The 14638-nt window shown below is 38.1% G+C and overlaps 2 protein-coding genes across 9 annotated transcripts in view; both read right to left on the bottom strand.

Moving 5' to 3' along the window:
• The window catches only part of LOC127693473 (T-cell-specific guanine nucleotide triphosphate-binding protein 2-like), a 444108-nt gene that overhangs the window by 388150 nt on the left and 41320 nt on the right, over positions 1–14638 (bottom strand). For 2 of the 8 annotated variants that reach the window (XM_052194365.1, XM_052194364.1), the window contains one exon: positions 2904–4130. The exons of the other annotated variants lie outside the window; for them this stretch is intronic. In XM_052194365.1, coding sequence (XP_052050325.1) covers positions 2904–4022 — 1119 coding nt within the window. In that variant the 5' untranslated portion in view covers positions 4023–4130. The remainder of the gene's footprint in view (positions 1–2903; positions 4131–14638) is intronic. 8 annotated transcript variants of the gene reach the window in all.
• Positions 1–14638, bottom strand: part of LOC127693480 (uncharacterized) — a 51487-nt gene that overhangs the window by 34930 nt on the left and 1919 nt on the right.

Here is a 14638-nt window from a genome sequence, read left to right as displayed (position 1 = left end):
GGAAGAAAGAAATATAGGAAGAGATGTTAAAGACCAACTAAAAAAAGAAAACAACTTTTTTAAAAGGTAAGAAACCTGAATAAAAATGTATTTCCATCAAAGACATTCTCTGAGGAAGCATCAGTTCTTAAGACTGAAGAAAGAAGATAAAGGTCAGATGTGTTTCCTTCAGGAATCAACATATTACATAGATGTGGAGATTTTATGTGGACTTCATAATCTTAGAAGGGTATCAAAACTATTGGGTATAGTTCATGAATTGTGGAAAACCAGACTTCATGATAGCTATGACTGTACATCAAAGTTTATTAATACTGATATTAAAATATCATACTTTGAGATGAAGCATATAAATCACAGCCATATCCTTCTCTTTTGGTGTTTCATACACACATAGGACTTTGAAATTAGAGTTGGAGCACAAAGTAAATTCAGGAAGTCATGAGAGATTGGCTTCACTTAGTTCTGACACTTTGTGTTAATAATCTGGTATGAAGATTTCAATACAGAAACTTCAGGTACACAGAATTCTATTCTTGAGTCAGTCTTGTTGGAAGCCATGTCACCAATGAAAGTAAGGGAAAGAAGGGCATCAGTATAGATCCTACTGTCACCTGGAATAATATATTAAAATATCAAAACTCCCAAGGTAATTATTTGAGAATTCAAATGTGAAGCTATATGCATACATATAGTATGAGTTCCAGAGGTCTACCCATCTCTGCCTCTTTGGTGCTGTGATGCCCACAATTGATTTATAAGTAGAAGGAATATTTAGGAACTCCTGGTAATTTTGGCCACAGAAATGAACTTGAAATCATCTACAATGCATCATTTATACCCTACTATTTATGTCACAGTTGAGGGCAGTGTATGAAAGTCTCAGTTTTGTGTGACCACCTGAAACAATGGTTTTCAAGAATTCTGACATGTAATAACATGAGCCAAAATTCACCGGATGCCACTGGAATAGTGATAAGGCATCTACACTGTGATGGCCAGCTGGAAATAAACTTAATATTACATAATAACCCAACCTCCTAAGAAACATTTTTCTGGAGAATTTTCTTAATAAGTTCATCCTATATAAGTGGTAAATATTTCCATTGAGAAGCACAAATTGCTGCACAGCACACTATAACTATTCAAAATAGCCCAGGCAACAATGCACACAAAGGATCATAAATCTGTAATAAAAGATTCTGAAGAGTGCTGGAGAAATGTCTCAGTAGATGAGAGGACTGACTGCTCTTCCAGAGGTCCTGAGTTCAATTCCCAGCACCCACATGGTGGCTCATAACCATTGGTAATGAGATCTGATTCTCTGTTCTGAGTGTATGTGAAGACTCATATACACAAAAATAAATGTATAAATAGATATTTAAAAAGATTCCAAAGAAATTGTAGTAGATAAAATTTCTGTCAATTGCCTCATAATGACAAAAATCTCAATCACATGAGAGGGAAGAAATGTTGAAGGAGGAAATGTATCTGATGAGCAACAGAGTATGTATGACAAGAACATGAAGAAGGGACTTTTGAGGGTAAGAGGGAACTAGCTAGATAAGGGGGGCAGGGCAGAGGGCAGTAGGAAAGAGAATGAATGAGAACAGATAAGAATGAATGACAAGGTATAATGGCATACATGTATGGAAATTTCATAATGAAACTCACTGTGTTAAATGTGTACCTAACCACCACAATCATCTGCCACTTCTAACAATAACTGATGAATGAAATTAAAATCAATATACAAGATTTGCCTGAGAAATTCAGAAATTTAAAAATTTGAAAGAAATCTTGAAAGTTCATTTACAATAGACACAACACACCCATACCAGATAAGAAGGCAGAGTAAGAAGGTAGGAAGAAAGAAAGATAGAAAGCAAGCAAGGAAGGAAGCAATTGTTTCAATAAGTAACCAAGGACATGAGATGCTCCAAAGAAGAGATGAAAGAAATCTCGAAGAAGGAAACAAAAGACGCTAAGATTCCCGTGTTTATAATTTATAAAGCTTAATGCTGTCAAAGTGTCCATACTTCACAAAGTGATCTTCAGACTCATTGCAATCTCAACTAAAACATCAATGCCACTTAGAATAGAACTGGACTGGACTGTAGAATCACAAAACTCACATGGAAACACAGAAGACTGCAAATAGCCAAAACAATATTGATCAAAACCAATGGGACAAGGAGTCACTGTAATACCTGATTTCAAGGCATAGCACAGAGCCACAGTGACAAAAACAGCTCAATCGTTGCATGAAGACAGGCCCATGTACCAAAAAAACTGACAGGAAGAGCAGGTTCAGAAATATCCATACTGGTGCAGACAATAGAATACATCTACAGTCCATCAATAGCTCAGAAAGGCTTCCAGCTACTCATACTGCACAAAGGGCACATAGTCTGAAGAATGGAACTGGGCAACCTGGCCGTGAGGCAAGACTAAAACTTGGCTCTCATCCTTCACTTTATACAGAAACTAACCCTAAGTGGGCCAAAGAGCTTACTATGGGATGGAAACTTTGAAGCTCTTAAGGGAAATGTGTATGAAAAAGTCATCAGACTTTCCCTCATGGGATCCAAAAAGCATAGGAATCAAAAGCAAACAGACAAGAAGCGTTCCATCTGACTGAAATACTTCTTAAATACAAAACAAATAAACACTACAGTCATGAGATGATTAACAATAAAAAGCCTTAGGAGCTAATCATGCAACAGTCTCAACCAGAAAGACCCCGGGTGCAAAAAATGAATATGACAAAATTCCTCAGAGTCACTTTGAAACATCCCGATCAAGTGAAATAGAAAGGTGCTTCTTGGAACAAGGGTGGAAATTCTTATTTTTCCAATGGACTATTCCCAATAGAGAGAGATGTTTGAGTTGAATGCACTCACCTTCTCTGTCAAAAGCTCTTTACTGAGGATAATTTTAACATCACTTGCAACTGTGTCAACAAAATAATTTTGCAAGTGGAAAATCTTTGAAAAATAAGGGTTTCTAATGTACTTCATTAGCTTCTCTGTTAAAGTTGTATCTGGCTCATTTGAGAGTAAATGTGGAGACTTAATGCTTTCTTTGAGTTCCTCCAATGTCATGTTCAAATCCTCAGCGATGTTTCCCAGTGATGCCTCATCCAGGCCAAAGGAAGATCTATAGTCATTCAAAGTCTGTTCCAACATCTCTATGTCATTTTGAGTCAATCCCCTGAATGGTATGGTAGCCCATGCTCTTGGCATTATGGATTCCTTCCAGATCTTTTGTTTCAGCATATCCCTCTTCTGGTCTATGGCGGAATCCGTAACAATTTGCAAAGCATGCATGAACTTGTGGCATTTGTAGGCGGGGAGCTCCCTCAGAAGGGTGGATTCCAGCTCTGGGAAGTCAAAGTCAGACACATCAAAGTTAGAGACTAAGAAGACTGGAGGCTCCTGGTGGGTGACTTCCTTAAGTATACTTGAAATTGGATTTAGAATCTTCTTTAACGTGTTCTCTTTATCGAATGTCTTAGGTTTATACTTTTCTTCATTCATTAGATCAATATCTATTTTGGTTTGAACAAAATAGAAACTCCTATTCATTTTCACAATGGCTTTGGCAAGTTCTGCGACAGTTTGGGTAAGGCGTCCACAAGAGACAATGATGAAGAAGTCATAGTCCTCAAACTTGATTTTCTTCAGATAATCATGTGATTGGAAGGCAAAAGACACAATGCCAGGCAAGTCCCATAGTGTCACACTCGGAAACTTTGCACATGAGTATGCTGTTTTCTCAGTGGTTGTACTTATCACCCCCGTAGCAGCTGCACCTTCTTCGTCAGCCCCCACTCCCTGTAGAGCATTGATGAGACTGGATTTTCCAGTCCCAGTCCCCCCCATCACTGCAATGTTCAGTGGGGTTTTCTCAATGTCACCCAGAGCACTGCTGATTGCAGAAACTGTTTCCTGAAGATTTCCCTTCTCTAGAGATGATTCAATGAAGGCAATTAATTCCTGAGACAGGATTTTGGTTTCCATCTTGAAATTCTGAAGATTTGTACCAAAGCTGGAGGTCAAATCAGGATCCTCTTTTGGAGGGGTGTAGAAGAGGAGGTCTGTCCCACGCCTTGGAATTGTAGATGGTACCTAAGGGAGGAAAGAACCAGGAAGGTCAACAAATTAGTTCAGTAAGTTCTGGGAGAGCAGGGCCCAGAATGTGTGCCACATCATAAATAGGGACTTTCTTCCCTTTAATCAAATGTGTGGGACTGAACAGCACTTACTCCTAGGTTTAGCTTTAAATTTTCATTTGACTCACACTCTTTAATCTTTGAGTATTTTCTTCATTATAGTGTGTTTAGTTCTTCAAAATCAAATTCAAGCCTGTAATAGCAGCACTAAGGATGCTGTACTATGGATCACAAGTTTGAGCTTAGCCTGGTTTAAGATGCCCATTCTTTTGTCTGGAAGAGAAATTACCCAAGTTCATAGTTTTGTTAGCCTTTCCAGATAAGGTCATATTATGACATGCAGACTGACTTTCAGGTTTTCAGTTTTACTTCAATAATTGACATGAATGTTAGCAAATTCAAGTGGAGTGTTCAGTTCATTGTCAGAAGGAGTAGCCTTTTTTTTAATTTTTAATTTTTTTTATTGAGTATCTTCTTCATTTACATTGCCAATGGTAAAACCTTTCCCAATTTCCCCCTCCCAAAAGTCCCCCTCCCCAAGGATTCCTTCCCCCTCCTCCCTCCCCCTGCCTCCACGTATATGCCCCTCTACCCAACACAGTCCCACCTCCCCCTCCCCCCAACTTCCCCCCCCCCATCTGTTTCCCTTTGTTTGTGGCCTCTATTGAGCCTTTACCTGACCAAAGACCACTCTCCCCACTGATGCCCAAAAAGGCATTCCTCTGCCACATTTATTGGCTGGAACCATGTATACCCCTTGGTTGATGATTCAGTCCCTGGGAGTCTTGGGGTGTCTGGGTGTCTGAAGTCATTGTTTTTCCCATGGGGCTATATACCTCTTCAGCTCCTCCGGACAAACCTCCAGATCCTCCGTTGGGGACCCCAAGCTCAGTCCAAGCTTGGTTGCTAGTTTCTGCTTCTGGATTCGTAAAACTCTGGCAGGGCCCCTCTGGAGACAGCCATGGCATGCTCCTTTTGGTACATGCTTCTCATCGTAGTGTCGGGGTTTGGTGACTAGTTATAGGATGAATCCCCAAGTAGGGCACTCGCTGGGTGGCCTTTACTTCAGACTCTGCTCCACACATTGCCTCCCTTGTTGCTCCTGTGAGCATTTTGTTCTGTTTCTCAGAGGAACCATAGCTCCCCTATTTAAGTTATTCTTCTGGAGCTTCCTGTGCTGGGTGAATTGCAACTTGTTTATTTTGAGCGTTTGAACTAGCATCCACTCATTAGTGAGTGCATACCATGTGTGTTCTTTTGTGACTGGGATACCTCGCTCAGGATGACACTTTCTAGTTCCATCCATTTGCCTAAGAATTTCATGAATTCATTGTTTTTAATAGCTGAATAGTATTCCATTGTGTATATATACCCGTTTCTATATCCATTCCTCTGTTGAGGGACATCTGGGATCTTTCGAGCTTCTGCCTATTATAAATAAGGCAGCTATGAACATAGTGGAGTATGTGTCCTTATTACAGCATGTGTCCTTATTATGTAGGAGCACTCTCTGGGTATATGCCCAGGAGTCGTATAGCTGGGTCTACAGGTATAGTTCTGATGCATTCTTGGATTCGGTTGGCCAGGATTTTGTTCAGTATTTTTACATCAATGTTCACGAGGGAGATTGGTCTGAAGTTCTCCTTCCTTGTTTGGTCTTTCTTTGGTTTAGGTATAAGTATGATTGTGGCTTCATAGAATGAGTTGGGTAGTGCTCCTTGAGTTTTTATTTCATGGAAAAGTTTGAAGAGTATCGGTATTAACTCTTCTTTGAAGATCTGATAGAATTCCCCGCTAAACCCATCTGGTCCTGGGCTTATTTATTTATTTTTTTTTTGAAGGGAGACTATTAATGACTGCTTCTATTTCCTTGTGGCTTATGGGACTATATAGATGGTTTATCTGATCCTGTTTTAACATTGGCACCTGGTATGTATCTAGAAAGTTGTCCATTTCATTAAGGTTTTCCAACTTTGTTGAGTATAAACTCTTGTAGTAGGATCTGATGATTTTTTGAATTTCCACAGTTTCTGTTGTTATGTCTCCCTTTTCATTTCTGATTTTATTAATTTGGATACTGTTTCTGTGTCCCCTGGTTAGTCTGGCTAAGGGTTTATCTATCTTGTTGATTTTTCCAAAGACCCAGCTTCTTGTTTTGTTGATTCTTTGTGTAGTTCTTTTTGTTTCTGCTGGGTTGATTTCGGATCTAAGTTTGATTATTTCCTGCCGTCTACTCTTCTTGGGGTTATTGGCTTCCTTTTATTCTAGGGCCTTCAAGTGTCAAGCTGTTGGTGTAAGCTTTCTCCATTCTCTTGTTGGAGGCACTCGGAGCTATGAGTTTTCCTCTTAGCACTGCTTTCATTGTGTCCCATAAATTTTGGTATGATGTCTCTTCATTTTCATTGAATTCTAAAAAGTCTTTAATCTCTTTATTTCTTCTTTGACCAAGCTATCATTGAGACGAGCATTGTTCAAAGTCCATGTGTATGTGTGTTTTCCATTGCTTTTGTTTGAGCTTAGGCTGTGGTGATCTGATAAGATACATGGAATAATTTCAATATTTTTATATCTTTTGAGGCCTGTTTTGTGACCAATTATATGGTCAGTTTTGGAGAAGGTACAATGAGGTGCTGAGAAGAAGGAATATTCTCTTGCTTTAGGGTGGAATGTTCTATAAATATCTGTTAGATCCAGCTGGTCCATAACTTAGTTAGTTTCACTTTATCTCTGTTTAGTTTCTTGTTCCATGACTTGTCCATTTTTGACAGTGCGGTATTGAAGTCTCCCACTATTATTGTGTGGGGTGCAATGTGTGCTTTGAACTTTAGTAAAGTTTCTCTTATGAATGTGGGTGCCCTTACATTAGGAGCATAGATGTTCAGAATTGAGAGTTCCTCTTGGTAGACTTTTCCTTTGACCAGTATGAAGTGTCCCTCTTTATCTTTTTTGACAACTTTTGGTTGAAAGTCGATTTTATTCGATATAAGAATGGCCACTCCAGCTTGTTTCTTGGGACCATTTGCTTGGAAAATTGTTTTCCATCCTTTGACTCTTAAATTGTGCCTGTCTTTGTCACTGAGGTGGGTTTCTTGTATGCAGCAAAACGTTGGGTCCTGTTTACATATCCAGTCCATTAGTCTATGTCTCTTTATAGGGGAGTTGAGACCATTGATTTTAAGAGATATTAAGGAAAAGCGATTGTTGCTTACTGTTATCTTCTTAGTTAAAGTTGACATTCTGGTTTTGTAGCTATCTTCTATTGGGCTTGATGAGAGATTACCTTATTGATTTTTCTACAGTATGGTTTGCTGTCTTGTGTTTGGATTTTCCACCTATTATCCTTTGCAGAGCTGGATTTGTGGAAAGATACAGTGTAAGTTTGCTTTTGTCATGGAATGTCTTGTTTTCACCATCTATGGTAATTGAAAGTTTTGCTGGGTATAGCAGTCTGGGCTGACATTTATGTTCTCTTAGGGTCTGTATGATATCTGCCCAGGCTCTTCTGGCTTTCATAGTCTCTGGTGAGAAGTCTGGTGTAATTCTGATAGGTCTACCTTTATATGTTACTTGACCTTTTTCTCTCACTGCTTTCAATATTCTTTCTTTGTTTAGTGCATTTGGTGCTTTGATTATTATGTGACGTGAGGAGTTTCTACTCTGGTCCAATCTGTTTGGAGTTCTGTAGGCTTCCTGTATGTTCATGGGCATCTCTTTCTTTAGGTTAGGGAAGTTTTCTTCTATAATTTTTTTTTAAAGATTTATTTATTTACTATGCATACAGCGGTCTGCCTGCACATATTCCTGCACACCAGAGAAGGGCACCAGATCTCATTACAGATGGCTGTGAGTCACCATGTGGTTGCTGGGAATTGAAGTCAGGACCTCTGGAAGTGTAGGCAGTGCTCTTAACCACTGAGCCATGTCTCCGGCACCCTCTTCTATAGTTTTGTTGAAGATTTTTATTGGGCCTTTAAGATGTAAATCCTCACTTTCTTCTATTCCTATAATCCTTAGGTTTGGTCTTCTCATTGTGTCCTGGAGTTCTTGGATGTTCTGGGTTACATGCTTTTTGCATTTTGCATTTTCTTTGACTGTTGAGTCAATGATTTCTCTAGAATCTTCAGCATCTGAGATTCTTCCTTCTATCTCTTGTATTCTGTTGTTGATGCTTGCATTTATGACTCCTGAATTCTTCCCAAGGTTTTCTATTTTCAGAGATGTCTCACTTTGTGATTTCTTTGTTGATTCTATTTCCAGATTTAGATCCTGGATATTTTTGTTCAGCTCCTTCACTTGTTTCTTTGTTTTTTCCTGAAATTCTTTAAGGAATTTTTGTGTTACCTCTTTAAGGGCTTCTACCTGTTGGTCCATGTTCTCCCGTGTTTCTTCTAGGGATTTTTGTGATTCCTTTTTATGAGTTTCTGCATGTTGACCCATGCTCTCCCGTAATTCCTTATGGGATTTTTGTATTGCCTCTTTAAGGCTTCAACCTGTTGATCCATATTCTCCTGTATTTCTTTAAAGGCTTTTTGTGTTTCCTCTTTAAGGCTTTCTACCATTTGATCAATATTCTCTTGTCTTTCTTTAAGGGATTTTTGTGCTTCTGCCTGTTGACCCATGTTCTCTTGTATTTCTTTAAGGGACTTATTTATGTCCTTCTTGAAGTCCTCCATCAGTGATATGAGATGTGATTTCAAATCTGGTTCCTGCTTTTCTGATGTTTTGGGGTATACAGAATTTGCTGTTGTGGGAGAGCTGGGTTCTGATGGTGCCATGTTGCCTTGGTTTCTGGTTGTAATGATCATGCATTTGCCTTTGGCCATCTCATTATTTCTGGTGTTAGCTGGTCTTGCTGACACTATCTCCTCTATCCTGCGGGTCTGTGTTTCTGTGCTCCTAGGATTCTCTTTCTTTGCAATGCCCAGAAGGAGTAGTCTTAAAGATGTGGGAAACTGTATCTATCCTTGGGTTTCCTGTGACACTGATAACTACAAAAGTCCTTTCATTCTTTAGTGCTGAAAACCCTTTGCATTGACAATTAAAACCTGTGGTTGTGATCATAGGCTCTGGTGTGGAAGCTGCTTATTGTTATTTTGTTAAATGGACATGATATGTCCATCAATTTGTCTTGTAACTGCTTATGTTTGTATCCATGAATTGGTATAGCTGTCAACTTTGGTCATAGAAGATGCTCTGTATACTGACTGAGTAAGAGTAGCTTTAGAGTAACTCATAATGGTCCAATAATTAAACGTATGTGACTTTTGAATGCTCAGTCATAAATGTGATATCCACCTCTAAGGCTTAGTACAATATAGAAGAGACAACTGAAATTATGTAAGAACTGGGGGAGGGGTGGAGTATTTTGACAATATGAATATCCCCGATACAGTAAAAACCAAATTATTTGATCAAGAAGTGGGCTAATGAGCTGTAGAGAAAGTCAAGAGATTAAATGAAATGGCTAATACATACGTAAAAATTTACTTGATATCCTGAATTATAGAGATAGGGGAATTAAATCAGAATTTACTACAACAATTGAAGCATACTCAGTGTTAAAAGTTGGTGTCATTCCTTCAGATATTGATCACTATCCCAGGTACACTACTCACTTCAACCTGAAGGACTTTTAGTCAACAGACCACACAGATGCAAGCACATCCATGGTTATAGCTGCTGGGCTGATGATCTCTATGAAATCTAGTCAGTGTAGAGGAATGATCAAAGAAATTATGGAATATATACAAAAAGAGGTGCTATGCAATTGTAAAGAAAAATAAAACCATGATCTTTTCAGAAAAATATTAGTGTAACTAGAAAGTTGTTGTTCAGAGAAAAGAATCTGGCCCTCAAAACCACAAATAGCACATGTTGTCTTTCACAGGCTGAAGCTAATCTTATAAAGATGTGTGTGTGTGTGTGTGTGTGTGTGTGTATGTGTGTGTGTGTGCCCTGAGAACATGGCCTACAGAGGCAGAGGCAATGCTGATGAGTTCAAGGTTAGCCTGAACTACAAAGTAAGTTCAAGGATATCCAGGACTGTTACACAGAGAACCTTGTCTTGGAGAAACCAGACAAAACACACACTCTCCAAAGTCTTTTGGTGTTATTTTCTTCAATGATGCAGCTGCTAGAAGACTAGGTAGTGAAAAAAACTAAGTTGCTATGGCTTGGGTATCTGTTGCCTGTCTAGCCATTCCTTTTATGCTATTACGAGTAAGTAAACTTGCTCATATGCTGTTACGACTGTTACAAGGAAACTGTCTCATGTGCTGTTACTAGGAATGTTTTCTTGCCTGAGTTAACTGTTAAGCCAAAGACTGTTATGTTCTATGCATTGTTGTTCTGGGAAACCAATCACAATAAGAGTCAATTAGACTTGCTTTATATAGTTAGCCACAATAAGCTTAGACCAGAGACCTCCCTGGGGATTGACATCCTACTTTCTGCCATGTGCATGGTTAACTGACATCCTGGAGGGCAAGTTGGGATATGAGTGCTAGGCAGCTTGAGTCATCCTGCCACAGTTGGATAACTCAACCAATGAGGACAGGAGAAGCATGCCACAAATATATGTTCTTTAGGAAGCCTCCTATCCATAAACACGGATTGATGGCATAACCTGGCACAGAGAATTGTGGATTTCAGGCTTCAAAGCTCTGTATGAATCTTCCTCGAGTTAGTCAGCTCCCAAGTCTGGTCTGTGGCACTGACTGATCAGCCTTGGGGCAAATTCTCAATAAACTCTTCCTGACTGACAGAGACTGGTGTATGGTGTGGTTTGTAGGGCAACTACTGAACCCCAACACAAATAAGTGTTGCAGATTTGTCTTTTAATATATCCCAAATGGGAACATAAGACTCATATTATATGGGCAGGTCCAAGGCCCATTATGGCTGGATGGTGTATGATGGTACTTTAGTAAGAAAATAGGAAGATACTAGATGTTCAAGCAGTCCTGGGTTCTAAGTTCATATTGGCCACAGGAGAAACAGGTAGATTTTAGGAAACAGAGTGTGCACAAGACCCCCTAGATGGAGGATTTAAGATCAGGCTGGGGACAATTGTCCTAGGAGCCCATGATCTGATGAAAATGAAGCATGCTCTTCATGATAAGTTCCTGAAGAAATTGGGAAAGGAGAGACCACATCTCAACATAATAAAGGATGTGTATTAGTGACAGCTTGACTCTGAGGAGTTCTGACACAACCAGGATCACAGGAAGGGCAGGCTCCAGTCAGATATATAGAGGGCAGGTAGCCCTAGAGATAACCAGATGGCAGAAGGCAAGCATAAGAACATAAGCCAAAGAAACCAACGTTGCTTGGCATCATCAGAACCCAATTCTTCCACCATAGCAAGTCCTGGATACACCATTATACCAAAATGCAAGATTCAGATCTAAAATCACTTCTCATGATGATGATAGACAACTTTAAGAAGGACATAAATAACTCCCTTAAAGAAATACAAGAGAACTCAAGTAAATAGCTAGAAGCCCTTAAAGAGGAAACACAAAAATCCCTTAAAATATTACAGAAAAACACAATTAAACAAGCAAAGTAAATGAACAAATCCTTCCAAGATCTACAAATGGAACTATAAACAATGAAGAAATCACAAAGTGACACAACCCTGAAGCTAGAAAACCTAGGAAAGAGATCAAGAGTCATGGATACAAGAACCAACAACAGAATACAAGAGATAGAAGAGAGAATCTTATGTGTAGAAGATACCATAGAAAACATTGACACACCAGCTAAAGAAGACACAAAAAGGAAAAAGCACCTAACCCAAAACATCCAGGAAATTCAGGACACAATGAGAAGACCAAACCTTTGGATAATAGGTATATAAGGGAGTGAAGATACCCAACTTAAAGGGTCAGTAAGTATCTTCAACAAAATGTAGAAGAAAACTTCCCTAACCTAAAGAAAGAGATGCCTATGAACTTACAAGAAGCCTACATAACTCCAAATAGACTGGACCAGAAAAGAAATTCCCCCCATTACATAATAATCAAAATACCAAATGCAATAAAGCAAGAAAGAATATTAAAAGCAGTAAGGGAAAAAGGTCAAGTAACATATGAAGTCAGGCCTATCAGAATTATACCATACTTGTCACCAGAGACTATGAAAGCTAGAAGATCTTGGTCAGTTGTCATACATACCCTAAGTGAACCAAAATGCCAAAATGCCAGCCCAGCAACACTCTCAATTATCATAGACAGAGAAACCATGCTAATCCATGACAAACCCAAATTTATACAATATCTTTCCACAAATCTAGCCCACCCAAGGATAATAGATGAAAACCACCAACACAAGGAGATAAACTACGCTGTAGAAAAAGCAAGAAGGTACTCTTTCAACAAACCCACACAAACATAATTTCACCTCTAACAAAATAACAGAAAGTAACAATCACTTTTCCTTAATATCTCTTAATATGAAAATTAATATTACCAACATATCCTAATCAATTTAAATTCAAAAATATGAGGAATTAGAAATTAGTTGGCTGTCACCCAGTGGTCTCTCTAATTTGGTAACTGGAGAAATATGTCCAATATTGTACAATCCATATATACTTTCTGCTAGTTTTTACAGGACAGTGTCTGGCTGTGCACCACATAATGGTCTTGAAATCATGCTTCTTCTATCTCAGCTTCTATATAAGTAGGATTGTTTATTTGATGTTTTTACTCTATACTATAATTTTCAGAACATCTTAAATATTTCAAAATTACTTATAAAGCCAAAAGAAACATAGACAATTACTTTGGGAGGTAGCTTATAATACAACAACAGAGAGTGAGACTGAATGTCTTGCTTGATATTTATAATTATTGTATCAATTTTGAAAGATGACCTTATAAGTTACTCTTTTTCTAAGATGAATGCTTTTCAAAATTATCACAGCTAAGGAAACAGAATGTTACCTTCAACTAATGTCTGTGCCACCCTCCAAGCAGAACCATTGTTCATTGAAACAGTTGATGAATGATTTCATGGATAGACCATCTTGATACACACACCATTTCTTAAATGAATGTAACCTGTTCCCTATGGACTGAGAATGATGACAATCACTCAAGTGAAATAGCTTTGCTCATATCAGGAAAATCTGTATCTAAATAATTGTGTCTACAATTCATTCCTTGGCACAGCAGAACTGTCAGCTCTTAACTTAGCTACTATGGAGGTAAAAACCTTTGGGAATGTGAGGGACATTGAAATACAGCCTTATTACAATGAACTCCAATGTCTAAAATTTGTTCTTATTTTGGGTTTATACCACAGTAAGAGCCAAGATTTTAAGCTCTACTAAAAACAAAATAAACAAACAAAAAGACTTTATCTTTTTATGCTCATTAAATAACAGGTCCATCATTTTTATGAGTGGTATAAAAATATATATTGTATTGAATATAATAATAAAAATTAAAATTAATAAAAGAAAAGGAATAAAGTCTGTATATGGAAAACAGCCAATGTTGTGCTGAATGCAAAAATCGGTAAGCAAATATATTGAAAAGAGGAAGAAGACAAGGGTTTCCATTTATTATCCACTCTTCATTCAGTTTAGTTTTAGCAGTCTGAGCTAGGACAAGACCCAAGAAAAAAATATATAAATCATAAGGGGAAGAGCCAAAGATAATATAAGGTTCTATCCATAATAGAAGCCAAAGTCTTCCTCAGAGAACTCTTACAATCATTTCAGCAAACTGACAGAATTCAAAATTAACATAAAAGTCTTGGTCACCTTCATGTGTACCAATGACAAACATGCTAAAGAAGACACAGGTAATCATCCCATTTACAACCTTCATCTCCCCAATAACACACCTTGGAATATGCCTAACCAAGGAGGAAAAAGCTGTCTGTAATGAAAACTTTAAAAGCTTCAAAAAAATTAGAAGACACTAAAAAAAAAAAAAAAAAAACAAACAAACAAAAAAAAAACCCAAAACAACAACAACAAAAAAACCCAAAAAATCACCAACCCCCCCCAAAAAAAACAAACCAAAAAAAAAAAAACCTACTCATGTCAAAGGATTAGAAAAATTCATGTCCTAAAAATGGCTGACTTAAGAAAATTAACCTACAGATTCAAGACAATTCCTATCAATATTCTAAGGCCATAATTTATGAAATAGAAAAAAATCTTAAAGTTTAGTTGAAAGCATGAAAGATCTCAGACAAACAAAGCAGGCCTGAGGGAGGGAAAATGCTGGTGACATCATTGTCCTTGGATTCAGGCTCTGCTTCAGAACCACGGTAACAAAAGCACATGGTGTTGCCTGGATACCAGACACATTAAAAAGCAGGAGAGCACAGACAAGGCAGACATAAACATACAGGCCTATAATCACCTGACTTTATTTTTTTTCCTTCCTCCTCGATTTTCTCTTTTTTCTTACAAAGGATCTTATTGGAGAAAGGACTTTCCCCTAA

Source organism: Apodemus sylvaticus, chromosome 10, assembly GCF_947179515.1.
Source record: "Apodemus sylvaticus chromosome 10, mApoSyl1.1, whole genome shotgun sequence".
Taxonomy (NCBI): Eukaryota; Metazoa; Chordata; class Mammalia; order Rodentia; family Muridae; genus Apodemus; species Apodemus sylvaticus.
The sequence above is the reverse complement of the archived record's forward strand: the minus strand, read 5'-3'. Positions and strand labels throughout refer to the sequence as shown.